The 18,901-nt window shown below is 45.7% G+C and overlaps 1 protein-coding gene across 5 annotated transcripts in view; it reads left to right on the top strand.

The window, feature by feature from the left end:
* Positions 1–18,901, top strand: part of AMBRA1 (autophagy and beclin 1 regulator 1) — a 197,241-nt gene that overhangs the window by 10,575 nt on the left and 167,765 nt on the right. For 4 of the 5 annotated variants that reach the window (XR_012159410.1, XM_073348168.1, XM_073348167.1 and 1 more), the window contains 6 exons: positions 10,755–11,009; positions 11,291–11,349; positions 12,109–12,292; positions 13,078–13,250; positions 14,169–14,235; positions 17,427–18,880. Coding sequence is in view for 4 of the 5 variants with exons in the window: in XM_073348168.1 (XP_073204269.1) it covers positions 10,875–11,009; positions 11,291–11,349; positions 12,109–12,292; positions 13,078–13,250; positions 14,169–14,235; positions 17,427–18,880 (2,072 nt within the window). In the remaining variant the exon portion in view is untranslated. Of the gene's footprint in view, positions 1–63; positions 453–10,754; positions 11,010–11,290; positions 11,350–12,108; positions 12,293–13,077; positions 13,251–14,168; positions 14,236–17,426; positions 18,881–18,901 lie in introns of those variants that run through there. The other variant, XM_073348169.1, reaches the window with a different exon arrangement.

Genomic DNA, 18,901 nt, shown 5'->3' with positions numbered 1-18,901 from the left:
AGTAGAAGGCACCTGTCTTCTGGTTGTCAAGGTGGGGCATACTTGTGGAGGCCAAAAATGCTTTTTGTGCCTGACTGGCCAGGAGGTGGTATCCTCAGTGATCCATTGTTCTTGGAGAATCCACCTCTGTATCCCACTGTTTGGGATGGTTAGGGCTGTGCTGTGAGCCTGGGACAGTTAACAAGTGTTAGTGTCTGATTTGTAGATTTTTCTTTATTGGTGTTCTTGCAGGGCAACAGCACATCACTCAACTCTTCCTGGAGTGTTCTCCAACTTCATTTGGGGTCATGAATGAACTCCCCTCATGCTGTGGGAGGGCCACGGGGAACACAACTTAATTGTTAAAGCAAACACACAGAATCCTAAAAATCCTGTATTCTGTGACCAGACTCATATTCAGCAGCCAACAGTGCAGTGTTCGCCTTCTGAGGCAGTGACGTTTTCCCATCAAGGTTTGTTTGCAAGTTCTCTTCATGGCTTCCTTTTGCCCTACAGAGTGCATAGGCAGAGACAGCTTTTATATTTCACTTGATGTTGCCTTTGTCAGTCACTTAGGACTTCTTTGGGCAGCAGGGAGGCTGAAAGACTTGAATGTTTTTTTTTTAAGGGGGTTGTGTGCAGAAGATGCACACCATTTGCTGCTTTCAAAAGCCTTTTTACTGGTAGAGGTGGTCCTACCCCCTTTCAGATGCACTCATCAGAGAAGGCTTTCAGTGGTTGATTTGGCACATGACCAACCAATCCTATGAAGTGCTAGAAAGATGAGATTCTTATTTTAAGAGCCTATAAGTCCATAAGAGATTCCTTCCCAGTGTCTCTAGTGGATAATTCACTTGTGCTGACACCAGTGTCTGAAATCCTCTCCTGTATCAAAACCAGCTGTGGTCCCTGAGGCGAGTGTTATGTAAACTTGTCAAGAAACATCAGCAATCAGGGTAATGGGAAAGGAAAGATGGGGAGACCTACAGTCTCGCAACATGCCAGTGTTCTCCAATTACTCAATGTCAGTTACAGAACATCTGCTGAATGTTCCAAAATTATGTATTCTTGACTGTCCTTCCTGCTATGAGCAGATTTCTGTTTGGACTGCCTCTCGGACAGATGGGTTCCTGTCAGATCAGTTCAGTGTGCTTCTTGCTGGCCATTTGTCATGATGATCTTCACCCTACATTCTCCTGGTGTACTGTAATGATTTGTCTCCTGTTCTGCATTCATTCTGGGATTACTAGAGGCCTCCTTTATGGATCTGAACAATTACAGCTGGACTCGTGTAGCTCATTCAGAAACTGGGAATTTGCAAGACTGTTTTGAGGATAGCTGGCATGGAGCAGCATTCAGGGAGAATTGGGTCTGGGCTGGGTAATTCTCTTTCCACACTTGTAAACAGCCTAACATGCAATCTGTAGTATCCTGAGATGCCCTGTAGGAAAAATGGTTAAAGAAAACAAAGCCACCAGTTGTAGAAAATCATTTGGCTTTCCACTTGTAGAATTTCCCTGGTACAGTGGGCAATTTTCCAGATCTTTAATGACTCTATACTAATAATTAATCTTGCAGTTGTCAGGCAAAACTTGTGGGTATTTTCCCCTAGAGCATGAGAGTTAAGAAAACACTGCTTCTCATTCTGATTTTTAACTTTCAGGTTTGGTATTTGATGTTGGGTCTAACAAATCTAATGCGACTGAGACAGTGGGCTGAAAAGGCCTGATCCAGTGATCTGCACCTTCTGTTTATGCTGAGGCCAGAATGTAGATCATTCCAAGCCTGTGGAGCTTCTGCTAGTCCTGTTTTAGGGTCACATAGCTGTTAATTATCAATTGCATTCTGTATCATACCTGGCAATGATATTTAACCACAAACTATGTGCCATATGCTGCTTTTCTTCCTCAGACAAAACCCTTTTGAAGCTGATGGGGAATTTTGACAAGGATAGAAGAATTTGGCTCAATGTAAGAAAATTAGGAAGAGACACTGTTATTAAGAAGGTGGAAAGGTTTCTTGCTTTTTAAAGTGAAGTCAGTAAATAGAGCTGATGCCCACACCTAAACTGGATACATCAAAATAGAACCTACACACAGGGAAACAAATGCAATCTGAAATGCTTGCAGAGCACATCTCCCCACTAAAGCCACTCTCACCACAACATTCAGGGTGTCATTAAGCTAGGAAAACGATGTACCTCTATCCTTAGTGAGCTCTCACTGGGTTAGTCCCAGAAGGGATTCAGGAGAGCCCCTATAATCCAACCTTCACTCAAGACTTCTTTATAGGCTCTTGGAGGTGGGGAGGGGGTGTTTGTATGTATCCAGATCTTCTCTAACATGTGCAATGTGTCAGCCCTACAGTAAGTTATAGAAAGCTGGCCAGCTCAGCAGCTTACCACGTAGGTGCTGACTACATCCCTTCAAACAATGGGGAGCAAGAGATCCTATTAGGGGTGTGAATAAAACAGGTAGTAAACTCCACAGGGATCATGATCCAAAGTATTTTGTTCCATATAAACTAGAACCTCAGTTCAAAAAGCTATGAAATTGGGACCAGAACACAATAGGTGGAGCAATGCTGCTCTCTTGGAGTACCTTCTCCAACACAGATTGACCTGGTGTGAGCAGATCTGAATGTTTTACATATTGTAGAGATCAGTTCATACTGAGTTTCAGTTGGGGATGGTTCAGGGAATGCCTTTTTTGCATTCAATAAAACCCTTTTCCCTGTGGTCAGCCTTCAGGTTCTCAGATTTAAGGCTTTTTTCCTAGAGCAGCAGGATATGAGACCAGATAATTGAGATAAAATTAATTTTTTCATCTCCCCCTGAGCAGTTGGCATCAAGCTGTCTAATAATGACTTTGGATCATGCGTACACACTGTAAAGATTTAGGCAGAATGTCTTAAGATAACAATATGAAAATGCACCTAAGAGGACTTGGCATTTCCACATAGCAAATACCCATGGTTCAGTAAGCACAGTTGGAAACATTAATGTAGTGAGCAAGCTTGTTGTAAAGTAACAAACATCGTTATGTGGTGGTGTTGTAGCCATGTCACTTCCAGGATATTAGAGACGCAAGGTGGGTAAGGTAATATCTTTGGAGGTTACACAGAGTTCTTCTTCAGGTTAGGTCTTGAAAAAGAGCTCTGTATAAGCTCCAAATCTTCTTCTCTCTCACCAACAGAAGTTGGTCCACCCACCTTGTCTCTCAGAATTCTTAATGTTTTGTAACCGCTTGTCTTCCTGGTCTCTTTTATCTGATGACCTGGAATTCCAAAGAATAGAAGCTAAGGTTTTGAAAACAGCACGGCATGGCTTAGCAGGTCCTGAAGCTCTGGATGCTACCCCACTTTTGACAATTTGTCTTCTCCCCTTTCCCTCTTGGGGCTTCTTCACCAGCACAGTTGGCTTCAGAGGGTCTTCCTGAGAAGTGTCTTTTTTAAGTTCTGTTTTGCTTTACAGTGAAGTTTTTCCTTAGCAGGAGGTTCTATTCTTGTCTGTTTTCAGCTGACTTCAGAATAGATTCTAGAGTGACGGGTTGTCTACGCTGGGAATTTCTGCACTGAGATTTTAGCACTTCTCTTTACTACTCTTTCCTTGCTCTTAAATGCCACTGAAAGTTCCAAGTTAATAACAGCTTAGCTTGAATTTAGTTCCCTTTTATTCTTAGCTAGAAGAGAGAAGCACTTCTTTTAGAAGGCTGCCTTTAGCAATTCACTGCATTAACTTCTCTTTTATATTTTTACAAAGGAAAATGCTCTCCTTTAGATTCAGAGTTGTCAGGCTTGAAATCTTCAGGCAAGCTCCTCCTTTTAAGTGGCTGCTGTCTTGAATTAGTGGTGTAGAAGCTTTTTTCCATAAGGTCGGGTTTCTAGTGAGAATTCCCAGCTTCATACTTTGGCCATCCATCTCTTATCTGTGTGACTGCCACTTCTTTTCTGCTCTTTTTGTAGTAGTCTTTATTTTCTCCTTCATTGAGTATTGACAATATTTTCAGTGCTGTAAAAGTCAGAGGGCACGAGGGCCTTACCCTTCTGTAATTTGCTTTCGAAGTAGAGATGACACAACAGTACTGTACCTGCAGTGATATAAAGGTAGCAGTATCATGTGAAGTGTTTCTTATTTGGACACGGTCTAGGGAGTCACTCATATGTGGAAGATTTTGGGACAACCAACGCAGATCTGTGGGAACCAAACAGCTCAAACTGTTTAAATGGGTTACTAGGCAGTCACGATATCTGATGATTTCAAGAACCCCCCCCCGAAGCAACTTCTAGTTACAATGCTTAGCCCTTAGGTAACACTTAACATTTTAATACGTTTCACCAGCAGTAACCCTGGAAATTTCCTATTACCTAGGCCTAGTCTGCACTACAAAGTTAGGCTGGCGTAAGTCTCCTTGCACTGAGTTATTTGAGCAGGTGTCCATTTTCACAGTAAGCGTCCTGTTACAGTGCCTCAGTAAAACCACCTCCCTGAATGGCGTGGAGCAGTGGCCAACCTGCTGAGGTCCAGGCAGTGCAAGTGTAGACACGGCACAAGCTGTATCAACCTGAAAAGTCCTCCAGCGGCTGTCTCACGATGCCCCAGTCCCCGCGACAGTGACTGCTTTGGTCACAGAGGGGTCACACAGTCTGGAAACCCCACACATTCCCTTGAAAGCCCCCTGCATGTCTTATGAAATGTCTTTCATAACTGCCTACCTTGGTGAGCACACCTAGCAGCACTCCTTTGTATGCAGCTGCCCAAGTGACCGTGGTGGCTCCATGCTCTAGAGCAGTGCTCTTCACTATTCTTGAAGTGGGGGCCACTTGGCAAAAAACCTTCAGTGTGAGAACCACATCGACTACTAAATTAACACATTGCTCGCTACTCCTTAATGATGTAATGTTACAGAGCCATTCGTGTAACGAAACAAAGTCTACTCGTGCAATAAAACGAGGATACTCCTTTTATAAAATAATAACCAGGAAAATATATGGAATTAAAAAGGCACCTGTGCAAGTAAACTTTTTAAGAGCAGAATAATGCAAAACTTACTTTAAAAACTGGATGAGCGAAAGTGTGCCTGTTCCTCCTTGACTTTGTTCATGCAGTATTTGTAATCTATCATCACAATCCTAGTAAGGCAGTCCAAACGTTCGTTGGTCAGTTTGTTCCTCTGTTTTCCTTTCTCCCCTCTGGCTGGGGGGTGAGGCCTCTAGGGTGAAGCTGGGGATGAGGGGTTTGGGTGTGGGAGGGACCCAGGGTTGGGGTGAGGGCTGCAGGGTGGGGCTGGGGATGAGGGGTTCAGGATGCAGGAGGGGAGCTCAGGGCTGGGGCGGGGGGGTGAGGGCTCTGGCTGGGGGTGCGGGCTCTGGGGGGGGGAGCAAGAATGAGGAGTTTGGGGTGCTGGCAGGCTCCCCTTCCCTCCCCTCCCCCGTGTCCTCTCCCTGGGAAGAGCTCATGGGGAAGAGGCCCTTCTCTCCCCTCTGGCAGCAAGGAGCTCCAGGGCCAGGGGAGAGGCCTACAGCAGCCCTGCAAGCCCCAACTTGCTCCCCTCCCCAGTTCCTGCCCGCCCCCTATCTCTCTCCTCTCCAGGTCCTTTTTAGAGCTGCTGCACGGCTATTTATTGCGTGTTGCATGGCTGCGCGGCTTAGAGTGAACTTAGCGAGCTGCACTTAGGGTCAGTGGGAGCCGCCACTGGCTCACGGACCTTGCAGTGAAGAACACTGCTCAGTCTAGAGGCTCTTCTGCCTGGACTAGACAGGAGGTATTCGGTCTCCTGGGCCTGTGAGGAGAAGACTGTGCAGACACGGTTATGGACCAGCCGTAGAAACACGGACGTCTCTCAACAGGTTACACAGGGGATGCAGGCAAAGGGCTATGACAGGGATCAGCAGCAGTGCTGCAGGAAAGTGAAGGAACTGTGGCAGGCATATCACAAAGCCAGGGAGGCCAAAAATCGATCTAGTGCTGAGCCGCTGACCTGCCGGGCTACATGCCATACTTGGCAGGGATCTCACCAGCACCCTGCAGACTACCATGGATACCTTGGAGGACCCCAAAGCAGAGATCCCTGCTGTAAACAGCAGTGGGAAGAGACACAGCAGGTGGGCTTCATCCATGTCATGACCTGTTTGGGACTCTGCCACAGTCTAGCCAGGCGAGCACTGATGAGCCTGATGAAGGGGAAGGGAACTTGGGTAAGTGCGTGCATTTTTTTTTCCTTACAATGTTTAAATTTAAAGATGGTGCCTGGCCCCTCCCCTAGTTAACAAGACACAGGTTTAGACTTTTCACTGTTTTACTCATACAAGAAGAGGTAGAGGAACAGCAAACAGAGGTAGAGTTGGTATCTGCTTTTCATTGCCCCTGCTGGGTTAGGTGTGTGGGAGCACACAAAGCACTTTGTTTATGCACATAGGGATGTCCCTCTTATCCTACCGAGAGATCTCAATGAACATTTCCTGGAGATACTTTGCAATCTGCTCCCAAAGGTTTCTAGGGATGGCAGCTTTATTTCTTCCTCCATGGTAGGACATTTTCCCATGCCACTTCCCAATGACTTTGGCTGGCACCACTGCTGAGTAAAGAGGCTAGCGGCAAACAGGCCTGGGCAGCTGTGGGACACCAGTAGCAGCTATGTTCTCTGTGTCTTTGTAACCCTCAGGAGAGATCTGCTAAAAACCACCACTGCCTGTTGAAAATAATGCTAATATTCAGTGCTGTTCCCCTATACTCATATCCAGGGAATAGGGACCAAAATTTTATTGCTCTTCATGTTACAGAAAATCCTATCTCCCCATCCCCACCTTTGTCAGGCAATACTCACCCTGGCTGGGTCTGGAGAGCGGTGCTGTGCCAAGGCGCTCCAAAGCTAAAGTGTCAATAAATATTTCTTATTAAGTGTTTCTGGAAATAGGGGAAGGGAGTTTTTAAATGGATCTTTGGCTTTCCACTGTGACTGTAAATCCAATAGTACATGTCTGTTTATATCAGCAGCTTCTGGCCTGGTGGTTTTGAGGGGTGCCCCCCTCCACACCTGCATAAAGCCTGATCCTGATGAGGCGGAGAAGGAAGAGGACAAGGGAGGACATATTCTGAGAGATCCGGCAAGCCAGTGCTGCATTGAACCATGAACCAAGGGCTTGGAGGATGGCCAACAGCATGGCGAAAGAAAGAGGACAGGAGAAAGTTCCAGCACACAAGGAGAGGGAAGTGCACAAGGACATAAGAAGTCTTTTCCGGCAGCAAACCCAAATGGTGCAGAGCTTGATCCACCTACAGGTCCAAAAATCCCAGACTCCCTGCCATTTGCTGTCTTTGGAGAACTCCATGATTGCTGTTCCCTACACCCCCACGTACCACATGTGAATACAGGCCACATCCTCCTCCTACCACTCTACAACAAGGAAAATCATAGCTTCACATACACTGACTTGTGAGAACCATGGCTGTTATATATGCAGCCCCAATGGATTACATCTGTGCACTGAAATGGACAGAAACGTTTGCTGCCTTCGCAATTTTAAAGTTCCACTCTGATCATTTGTTTTAAAAAGTGCATTACATTGCCTGTGTATTTTTGCACATTGTGTTTTTCTTCGCTGTTTTTTTCACTCAGTTATATTTTTGGAGAATAAAATTATCATCATTAGTTCCCAACACATTGCAGAATGCATAGTGGTACTCAAAGCGCAAGGTGCTTGTAAGTGTACAGCACCACATAATTCATAGGTGCAGGAAAACACGATCATATTTTTAAATGTACAGCAAACACTATACCATTCTTAGGAGCACCCAAAGTTCTCAGCTCAGAGCCTACTCCAGCACAAGATGCTACTGTCAGCTGCATTGCTCCACATTGGGCTTTTGTAAAGCCCTTGTGTCTGGCTGCGCAAAGTCAGCAGACAGCCACTCCACCAGCCCCTTCTATCCTGGTGGCAGCTTTCCCCCCTTTGCCTTACAGATACTATGCAGGACAAAGCAGGCACCTATAACCTTTGGGATATTTTGCTCACTGAGATCCATTCTAGTGAGTAAACACCTTTAGTGTCCCTTCAGTCTGCCAGAAGTACAGTCAACAGTCCTTCTGCGCCTGCTGAACCAGTAGGTGAATCTTTCCTTGGTGCTATTTCAGTGGTCAGTGTATGGTTTCACAGGCTAGTGGAACATGGGCTAGGGTGGGTCCCCCAGAATCACTACTGGCATTTCAACATCACCAGTGGTGGTCTGTCAGTTGGGAAAGAATGCCTGCTTCCAGCTTTCTGAACAGTCCTGTGCTCTTAAAGATGTGAGCGTCAGGCACCTTCTTTGACCAGCCCATGTTGAGATTGGTGAAGCATCCCCTGAGATCCACCAGTGCTTGCATAACCATGGAAAACTAGCCTTTTCTACTCATGTACTCTGTGGCAAAGTGGGCTGGCACCAAATGGGGATATGTGTGTCGTCTGTCATCCCAACGCCATTCAGGAACCACATTGCTGCAAATCCATCCACTAGATCCTGCACTTTACCAAGAATGATAGGCCTGCATAGTAGGAGATGATTGTCCCTAAACATTTGCATAATCCAAAATGATTTCTCACTGATCAGCAGTAATCTGGTGTTGCAAGGTTCCAGAGTGCGATTGCCACTCGCTTCTCCACTGTCAATGCAGCTCTTATTCTGGTGACCCTTCCCTGGAGGGATGGGGCAAGCTTGGTGCACAGATCCAGGAATATGGCCTTTCATATCAGAAAGTTCTGGGGCCACTGCTTGTCCCAAACCTGCAGTATGATGCAATCTCACCACTGGGTGCTCATCTCTTGGGCTCAGAACTGGCACTCCACTTTCTGCATCTGCTCTGTGAATGCCACCGACAACCTGGAGTTGTTTGTTTGCTGTCTTCAGCAAACTGAAATCATGTCCTGTGTTGTTATGCTCCTTCCTGCATGTCTGAAAATATAGCATAATCATGCACCCTGTGTTTGCAGTGTTCATGAGACTAGTGCAGAGCTCTGCTGGTTCCATGCTTCTGTCAGAGATGACAGACACTGAAAAGGGTCACAGGGGTTTGTGGGATTTTTTTTAATAAAGTGTGAAAATGTTGGGATATGGATGACATTATGGTATGGAGAAAGTTGTATGGTAGGAACTTAACTCCCAACATACTGCAAATTTCCCAAAAGACATTGTGCTGGACAGTGGCCCATGGGACACTAGGATATCTACCGATGGCACATCGCGCTTTGCATTGACACAAGCACTCCTGTTGAGTACGTGTAGCGCTGATGCAAGCAGCCAAGTATGTATATGCTCCAGCAATATACAAACTTGAGTGGCTGTACTCTGACAACTTGTATCAACCGAAGTTTATAGTGTAGACATGGCCTTATGTAAATTACCTTGTTCTTACAAATAGCAGTTGGGGAATGGGAGGGGGAGACTGCAGAGAGGCTAAGTGACATACCCAGTGTCACAGATGGTGTTCCTGTTAGAGATGTTTTAGAACGTTGAACTGAAAATCATGTGATGATGAGGTGTGTGCTTATCTGGCTCCTCAAATGGCTTTTGGCACATATTGGTGGGGAAGGCTGTTTGGATTTGTGAGAAGTGCATTCATGTGATAGATTGAACTCAACCTAACTATTGAAAAGAAAAGGAGGACTTGTGGCACCTTAGAGACTAACCAATTTATTTGAGCATAAGCTTTCGTGAGCTACAGCTCGTTGCATCCGATGAAGTGAGCTATAGCTCACGAAAGCTTATGCTCAAATAAATTGGTTAGTCTCTAAGGTGCCACAAGTATTCCTTTTCTTTTTGCGGATACAGACTAACACGGCTGCTACTCTGAAACCTAACTATTGTGATTAACCAGGCAGTTCTCTCTGAACTACTGTTTTGGGCTCTCTCTAGAGCTGGAATAGAAGAACACAGTCAGTTTGCACTTGGGTCACCTAGAGAATACATTTTTGTAACCGGAATGGGTAGAAACTAATGTTTATTACAGAAGAGATTTGCAAAGCCTTCTTTAAATAGCTTGTGTCCTTTGCTTCTTTTTGATGCACAAAAAAGGCCCCAAAGGCTTTTTAAAGGTTTGGGTTTTTTTTCTGCTTCATTTTAAACAAAAATATATTGGGAACATCAATCCTTATCGTCCCTGTTTTTGTTGGAGTACCTGCAGGAGTACAAAAAGGAAGTTTGCGAGTTCTAATAAGTAACTAAAGTCACGAATATTTAACAGAGACTTCTTGTATTCAAAATGTTAACAGGTCAGAGTTGAATCTGTATGAGCAAAAAACAAGAGTTTTAAACAGTCTGACAAAAAATCCCTTTTCCTCTTAACAGCTGAACTTCCACTCTCTTGCTGCATACAGTGTTGTCATTTATACTCATTTTCTAGCCATCAACTCATCCAGCATAGTCAGGACCTGAATATTTATTTAATTATTTTTGTATTTAATTTTTATTTTAAGACAGAACAAGCATTTTTTTGAGAACCTCTTTCAGGCCTTCATTCTATATCCCATTTGCAGGGAAGCAAAAATGGGAGTAAGTCCAATTTTCTTCCTTTGCAAGTCACCTTGTGGAAAAGATGAAAGTTTAGATTCTGGGGTATAACTCCAAGGAATGGGTTATTAAAATCTCTGGATGCAGAATCATGAAATACCCAGGGTCTTGACAATGGAAGAAAGGAAATGGGGTAGTGGTTGAGGGTAGTGGAACTGGTGGATGAGGTCTTGAAGCCTTCCTCTTTCCACCCAAGCCAAAGCTGCCTTTGATATAGTTCTCCTCTTTCTAGAGTTCCATGAGTCAACCTCTTCAGACGTGGATGGCCTATCTGTAGCTTCTTGGCTGTTGTGATCTGGAACCCGCTGGTGTCTCATCCCGGTCCCTAGTGTAACAGTGGCTACTGAGAGCCATGAAGGTTGTACCAGAGAAGAATGCTGTGCGGATCCTGTGGGGCAGAGAACGTGGCACCCAAGCCTTGGGTGCTCAGCGGCTTTTGCAGGAGCTGGTGGAGGATAAAACCCGATGGATGAAATGGGAGGGCAAGGTAAGGTCATGGGGCAGAAGGACACACCTGGCGGGTGGGTTTGTCCCAGTAGGTTTGGAGGTGGGGATTTGAGATTAATATTTGTGTTTTTGTGGTATGTTCCACTTTGTGTCAGATATGGCCCCTGGATGTGCTGTATCTGACCCATCCAAGTTCCTGGGTGGCATGTAGGGGAGTGAATTCTTTCTTCCTTTGGGGTCCCCTGTGTTGTCTGTGTTTGGATAAGAGTTGAGACTGTGATCATATGGCACTCATGTTTCCTGCTCCATTGGCTTTTTCAGAAAGTTGAGCTACCAGACAGCCCACGTTCCACGTTCTTGCTGGCGTTCAGCCCAGATAGGTAACTGACTTCTATTTTGTTACTTGTTTAAACATCTTGTTATGCCAGCAAAGGTTGTGTAGGCTCGTGCCTCTTGAGAGACCAGGAGCTGGCAGCAGATGTGACACTGCAGGTTTCTGTGCTGCAGAGATGAAGAACATAAGTCATCTATCCAGCTGTGCAGCCGAAGATACACAGTTAGCACTTAATTTCTGAGTGCGCCTCAGAGTTGCACAGTGTTCAGGGAAGAGGCTCTACCAAGCTGTCCTGGGAGTTAGGTGGAGGGCCTGGGGAGCAAACTGTGTCACGAAAAACTATTTATATGAAGTACCAGTGCCCTGAGCCAAATCTCAGAGTGCCTGCCTGAAGGAATTGATAGTCTAAAAGCCGGACAGAATGATTCAGGATTAATGTCTTGGAAGTAGGGACGATGGGGGGAGGTGAGGGCACGGCAGTGAGAGGGATGAATTGGAAAACGAGGGAAGAAAGCTCAGTGTCATTTGACCTGGACCAGCTGGTGAGAGGGAGGAAGGATTTGGTTGTGTGCCATGTCTCTGAGCTTTAGCCCTTATATATTTGTAGGGTTCTCTCAGTGACAGAATTGAGGGGCTAGATTTCTAAAATGTGGATGTACCTGAGTCTGGGCTGCATCTGCATATTCTTAATACAAATAATAAATAATAATAATACTCTGATGGAGCTGGTTGAGTTAACAAATCATGTTGTTTGTCTCTCTTCTCCACCCTCCCCAGCATTAATTCTATCCTTTCCTTTTCCCAGGACCCTTATGGCTTCCACCCACGTGAATCACAATATCTACATCACAGAGGTGAAAACGGGCAAGTGTGTCCATTCTTTGGTTGGACATCGGCGCACACCGTGGTGTGTGACCTTTCACCCTACTATCCCGGGACTCATTGCTTCAGGGTGCCTAGATGGGGAGGTTAGAATCTGGGATTTACATGTAAGTCTCTCCTGAAACACATAAGTGTTTAGTATTTGTAGCGCAGCAGTTTTGTCTGCGCTTGAGGCACCCAATCTTTGCCCAGCTGAGAACTGCTCTGGCGCAGCTTTCTGAGAACTGTACCAAATGTGTTACAACGGAACAGATTGCAGTCACCCTCCTGTCTCATATGGAGATGAAACTCCTGGAGACCATAAAGTTCCAACAAACTTTTTAGTTGATTTAAACACCCACGCCACATGGCATGCTGGCAATTGTCTCCTCTCCAGGCCACACATCTGTATTGATGGGTGGTGTGGGCCATATTTCAGAGCTCTACAGGGCTCTGATTGGGGCTCACCCCCTCTTAGTTCGTATAAAAAAAATTTGCTTTTCTGTTGCTGGTCTCATGGGGAATAACGTGCACTCTGCCCTAGGAAAAGTGCTATGCTGTTGTTTTTGTTTTCTCCACTGGTGACTTGCCCAGTGGTTGATGCACAGACAAATGATCTGTTCTGTCTAGCAGAGTGCTCTGGAGTGTGGTGTTCTACAGGTGACCTGAGGCACAACTACCTACTGTGTGTCTGTGGTCACTGTTGCCAGGCGTTCTGTGTGCTGGCTGTAGAGTCAGACGACAGTGTAAAGTGAGAGTCGATGATGACTTTTGTTGCAGCAGAAGTACAGCAGTTCCATGCTATGTGTGGAGTTTTGGGGCTGGTTTGGGTCTGTGGCATTGACAGAGAAAACTTGTTGCCTAAAATTGTTGTGTGTTAATTAGCTGATGATTTCCCCCTTTCCCACTCCAGGGTGGAAGCGAGAGCTGGTTCACAGACAGCAACAATGCCATTGCATCCCTGGCTTTTCATCCTACAGCTCAGCTCCTGCTGATTGCAACAGCCAATGAGATCCATTTCTGGGACTGGAGTCGTCGAGAACCCTTTGCAGTGGTGAAGACAGCCAGTGAGATGGAGCGAGTCCGGTGAGTGCTCATTCCCAGGAGAGTAGAACAGTTGTACTTCCAGCATGAGAAATGGCATAGTGTGGGGGAATATGTAGCCATTTCTCTGGGGCAGAGGACACTCAGAAGGTAACTGCCCCTCCACCCTGACCTTGGTTTCAGCTACTTGGAGCATTGTTCTCAGTGCTCCTGCTCAGTTGGTGGATCAGTGGCTGTGAACAATAAAACTAAAGGAACAAGATTAGATCGGAAATACGAACAAATATTAGTTAGGCGGCTGTTTGCTATGGGATCCTTCCCAGCTTTGCCATAGGGTTGGCATTTGTAAGACTGATCTTCAGATTTCACCAGCAACACAGGGTTAAGTATGATTGTTCCTCGGATGGGAGAGACGGATACTATGGGAAGAGAGCTTCCTACCCTTGGAGTCCGTACTGAACCAATACTCCAGCATGATGCTAAATGGTGCTATGCTGCTGGAGGTTCATTCTTTTGAATGACTAAAAAACATGGTCCTGACAAAAATCCGTGGTCATTAAAGATCCCCAGGCACTTCCACAAGAGATGTTAACACCTCTTTCCTGGCCAAATTCTAGGGTGCTTATTTATGTTGCCATAAATTTCCCTAGCAGTTTCAGCTGGATATGGGAACTGCCTCTCCTAAACTGTTGCGTAGGATTGCTGCATGCTGTTTGAACAGCTGCAGTCTTCACCTTGGAGAGAGCTATATTTAAGGGGTGGGTGAATACTTCTTAATACATGACATTTTTGAAGGACTTTGGAATACTTCAGAATGAGAGGTGCTGCTATAGAAATGTAAAACTTCCTACTCGAATAAACCTGTGTGTGTGAAATCTGTTACCCCTGGAACATCTGGTTTTCTCTGTCAGTGTGAAATGCCAACTGACAACTAAGCCTCTGACTCTGTTCTTGTTTCAGGCTGGTACGGTTCGATCCCTTGGGACACTACTTGCTCACAGCGATTGTCAACCCTTCTAACCACCAGGTGAGAATAATATCAATCAAGGAGCTCTGTGCTAACCAGAGCTTGTTGCTCGGCAGCCTGATGCTTTGCTTAAAATTGGATGCCTTCCTGAGTTCAAAGTTCTGTGTCTCATCTAAATTGGTCGTGTGCACACTGTTGTGTTATGGTCAGAACATGCACATGAGACTTTACTTTTAGTCTCCCAGCCCCTGGTTGTTATAGACAGTGACTTCCATTCTGATCCGGCCGCAGGATGCGGGGCACCAGAGCCATCCCTGCTACGTTTGCAAAGGCCTTCTTGGCACTTTTCATGACATCAGACTGAAGAATTTTGCTGCAACTTCACTGCCCTTGATTAGGCTGTAGAACTGTTAGCCTGAGCCCCACAGGGGTTGAATCTGCCAGGTGTTGGCTGACGTATTGTGGAACTGCAAGGTATGGGGTTTGTCAGGGTCCATACAAGGCTTCCTTATGGATTAGGGGCTAGATAGCTTCATGCAACCCAAGGATAGTGTCTCTGCTTTCCTTTTGGAAGAAGTTTGTGTCCTTATTTGTCTGTGGGCTGTAGCTGGCTTCCCTTTGTTTAGTTACGTTTATAAAATCATAGACATGTAGACCTGGAAGGGACTTCAAGAGGTCATTAAGTTCAGCCCCCTACACTGTGGCAGGACCAAGTAAACTTAGACCATCCCTGACAAGTGTTTGTCCAAACTGTTCTTAAAAACCTCCAATGATGGGATTCCACAATCTCCCTTGGAAGCTTATTCCAGAATGTAACTACCTTTCTAGTTAAGTTTTCCCCAATATCGAACCTAAATCTCCATTGCTGCAGATTAAGCTCATTACTACTTGTCCAATCTTCAGTGGACATGGAGAAAGTTGATCACCATCCTTGTTATAACAGCCCTTAACATATTTTGAAGACTGGAATCAGGCCTCCCCTCAGTCTTCTTTCCTCAAGACTAAATGTGCCTAATTTTTAACCTTTCCTCATAGGTTAAGATTCTAAACCTTTTATCATTTTTGTTGCTGTCCTTTGGGTTCCCTCCAGTTGGTCCACACTTTTCTAAAGTGTGGCACCCAGAAGTGAACACAATACTGCAGCTGAGGCCTAACCAGTGCCAACTGGAGTGGGACAATTACCTGCCACTTCTTACATACAACATTCCTGTTAATACACCCCAGAACTATATAGCTCTTTCTCCCCCCCAAAAATGCATCACATTGTTGACTCTCGTTCAATTTGTGGTCCACTATAATCCCCAAATCTTTTTCAGCACTACTATCAGCTACCCAGTTATTCCCCATTTTGTAGATGTGCATTTTTTTCCCTCTCTAAATGCACTATTTGCACTTGTCTTTATTGAATTTCATCTTCTTGATTTCAGACCAATTCTCCAATTTGTAAAGGTCATTTTGAATGTTAGTTCTCTCCTCGCAATCAACCCCAACTTGGTGTCCTCTCCAAATTTTATAAGCATACTCTCCATTCTGTTATCCATGTCATTGATGAAAATATTGAATAGTACTGGCCTTGGAACTAGCCACTGGGGGGCCCCACTAGATGTGCCCTCCCAGTGTGACAGCAAACTATTGATGACTACTCTTTGAGTACAGTCTTTCAATCAGTTGTGCACCCACGTCATAATAATTTAATCTATACCATGTTCCCTAGTTTTCTGATAAGAATGTCATGTGGGACTGTGCCAAAAGCATTATTAAAATCAAGATATATCCTATCTACTGCTTCTCCCTGTCCACTATGGAAAGAAACCATGTCAAAGAAGGAAATTTTGGTTTGGCATGATTTGTTTCTTGAGAAATCCATGCTGGCTCTTCCTTATTATAACACCATTAACTTTTTTAGTGCAGACTGAAGCAGAGTAAGTATTAAACACCTCTGCCTTCTTGATGTTATCAGTTATTAGCTCTTCTCCACTAAATACTGGACCTAGGCTTTCCTTCATCTTTCTCTTGGGCCTAATTTATTTAAAGAGCTTCATATGCTTTTTATGTCCCTTGCTAGCTGTAACTCATTTTGTGCCTTAGCCTTTCTAATTTTTGTCCTTCTATGCTTGTTGTATTGTCTTTTCTCCTTCTTAGAAATTCAGCCATGTTTCTATTTTTTGTAAGTTTCCTTTTTGGTTTTCAGGTTATTAAAGAGCTGCTGATAGCACCATGTTGGCCTGTTTCTGTTCTTCCTAATTTTTTTCACGTCAGGATAGTTTGCAGTTGTGCCTTTAATATTGTCTCCTTGAGAAACTGCCAACTCTCCTTACGTTGCCTTCCCAGCTCCAAGATTTTTAAATTCTGCTTTTTTTTTTTAAGTTCATTGTCCTTATTCTTCTGCTGTCACTTCTTCTTTTCTTTATAATCATGAAATCTTTGATCCCAAGTTGCCTTCCACCTTCAGATTCACAACCAGTTTCTCCCTGCTGCTCAGAATCTAGTCTAAATTGACTGTTCTGGTTATTTCCTCCACTTCCTGAAACAAGAAGTTGTCCCTGGTACATTCCAAGAAGTTGCTGGAAATATCCATATTAGTTTTCAAACAGCTCACTGTGAGGTTAAAGTCCCCCATTCCTACCAGGTCTTGTATTTTGGATATTTGTGGTGTTCTAGAAATACCTTATCCACCTCCTCCTCTTGATTTGGTGGTCTACAGTAGACCCTTACCATGATGTTACCCTTTATTTCTCTTCCCTCCCTTCCCCCCCCCCACTCCCCACCTTTTACCTTCACTCAGACTTTCAACTGATCTGCCTCTCACCTCCTTCTGGACCTCAGAACAAGTGTATATATTCATGATGTATACTGCAACACTTCCTCCTTTTTCCCCTGCCTGTTCTTCTTGAACAGGCTATACCCCCTGTTCAATATTCTAGTCATGAAATTTACCCCATTAAGTGTCCCCAGTGTACCCAATTAAATCCTAATTTATCTTATTTACTAATACTTCCAGTTCTTCCTGTTTATTCCCCACACTGCTTGCATTTGTGTATAGACATCTAAGATGTTGAGTAGATTTCCCCCCACTGATTTCCCTCTTGTTGCTTTTATGATCCTATTGTAATTTTCCATGTCTCCCCTCCCCCCCCCCAAACATCTAGTCCTTTTTTATGCCTATCTACAGGCTTTTATCACCTGCCCCCTTTAACACTACTGTGGGGTTCTGCTGTGAGGTGACTGAGCTCTGGTGATTTCCCTTGCAGAGTGACGAGGAGGTGGAGATCCCTGTGGATAGCACAGATATGCCACATTATCGCCAGCGCTCTATTCTCCAGTCTCAGCCTGTGAGGCGTACGCCCCTCCTCCACAACTTCCTGCACATGCTGTCCTCACGCTCCTCTAGCATCCAGGTGGGAGAGCAAAACACTGGGCAAGATTCTGCCACGCCATCCCCGCCACCCCCGCCACCTCCACCACTGCCTCCAGCCAGCGAGAACACCAGAGCATCAGCCTACACCAGGCTCCGTGAGCGTGTCAATTACCCCACAACAGAGTGCTGTCAGCACCTGGGGATGTTGTGCCTTTGCAGTCGATGCTCTAGTGCAAGACTTCCTTCTTCTCTCTTCCCGCACCAGGAAAATGCCCCCTCCACTTCCTCTGGGGCCACTGGCACTTCCTTTTCCTCTGTGCAGACGGAGCCATACCAACCCCCAGAGCAGGTGTCCACAACGCAGCAGGAGCAGGGTCTGCTTAACAGGCCTTCTGCTTTCAGCACTGTTCAGAGCAGCACTGCTGGTAACACCCTACGCAACCTTAGCCTGGGCCCCACTCGCAGATCCCTCAGTGGACCCTTGTCAGGCCATCCCTCCAGGTACCAGTCTGCGAGAGAGATGGCATCTGGCTTAGGAGGGTCCGACTGGACTAGAACAGTGCTGAACATGGGCTCTCGCTCGGAGTTGGAAGCCATGCCTCCACCTAGAACCAGTGCCTCTTCAGTGAGTTTGCTGTCAGTGCTCAGACAGCAGGAGGGAGGTTCCCAGTCCTCGGTGTATACATCTGCTACAGAAGGGAGGGGCTTCCTGGCACCAGGGGCTGAAGCAGACAGCAGTGGTAGTGCTGGCCCAAGCAATCCAGCCAGCATCCGCAATGAGCTCCAGTGTGACTTGAGACGGTTCTTCTTGGAGTACGACAGACTTCAAGAGCTAGATCAAGGGATTGGTGGGGAGCCCAGCCAGTCGCAACAGGCTCAAGAAATGCTCAACAACAACATTGAGCCTGATAGGCCAGGTCCCTCCCACCAGCAGACTCCACATAGCAGTGAAAACAATTCCAATTTGTCTCGGGGCCACCTGAACCGCTGTCGCGCCTGTCACAATCTGCTGACCTTTAACAATGACACACTACGCTGGGAAAGAAGCACACCCAGCTATCCATCAGGGCAGGTCCAAAGCACATTTGATGGCGTGCCACCAAGCAGCAGCCAGGCGCAGCCTGCAGAGAGAACCGAGGGCAGAGCTCCTACCTCTAGCAGGCTGCAGCTGGGAAGCTCTTCCAACCCACAGGAGGAAAGGACTGTGGGAGTGGTCTTTAACCAGGAGACAGGGCACTGGGAGAGAGTTTACAGCCAGTCAGCTTCGAGCAGACCTGGGAATGTATCACAGGAGGCCTTAAGCCAGGAAATGCCTGAGGAAAGTTCTGAGGAGGATTCGCTTAGGAGGTAAGATGCATTTTTTCCATT

The sequence above is a fragment of the Lepidochelys kempii genome, chromosome 6, assembly GCF_965140265.1.
Source record: "Lepidochelys kempii isolate rLepKem1 chromosome 6, rLepKem1.hap2, whole genome shotgun sequence".
Lineage (NCBI taxonomy): Eukaryota > Metazoa > Chordata > Testudines > Cheloniidae > Lepidochelys > Lepidochelys kempii.
Note: the sequence above shows the minus strand (reverse complement) of the source record. Positions and strands in the feature narration are given on the sequence as shown.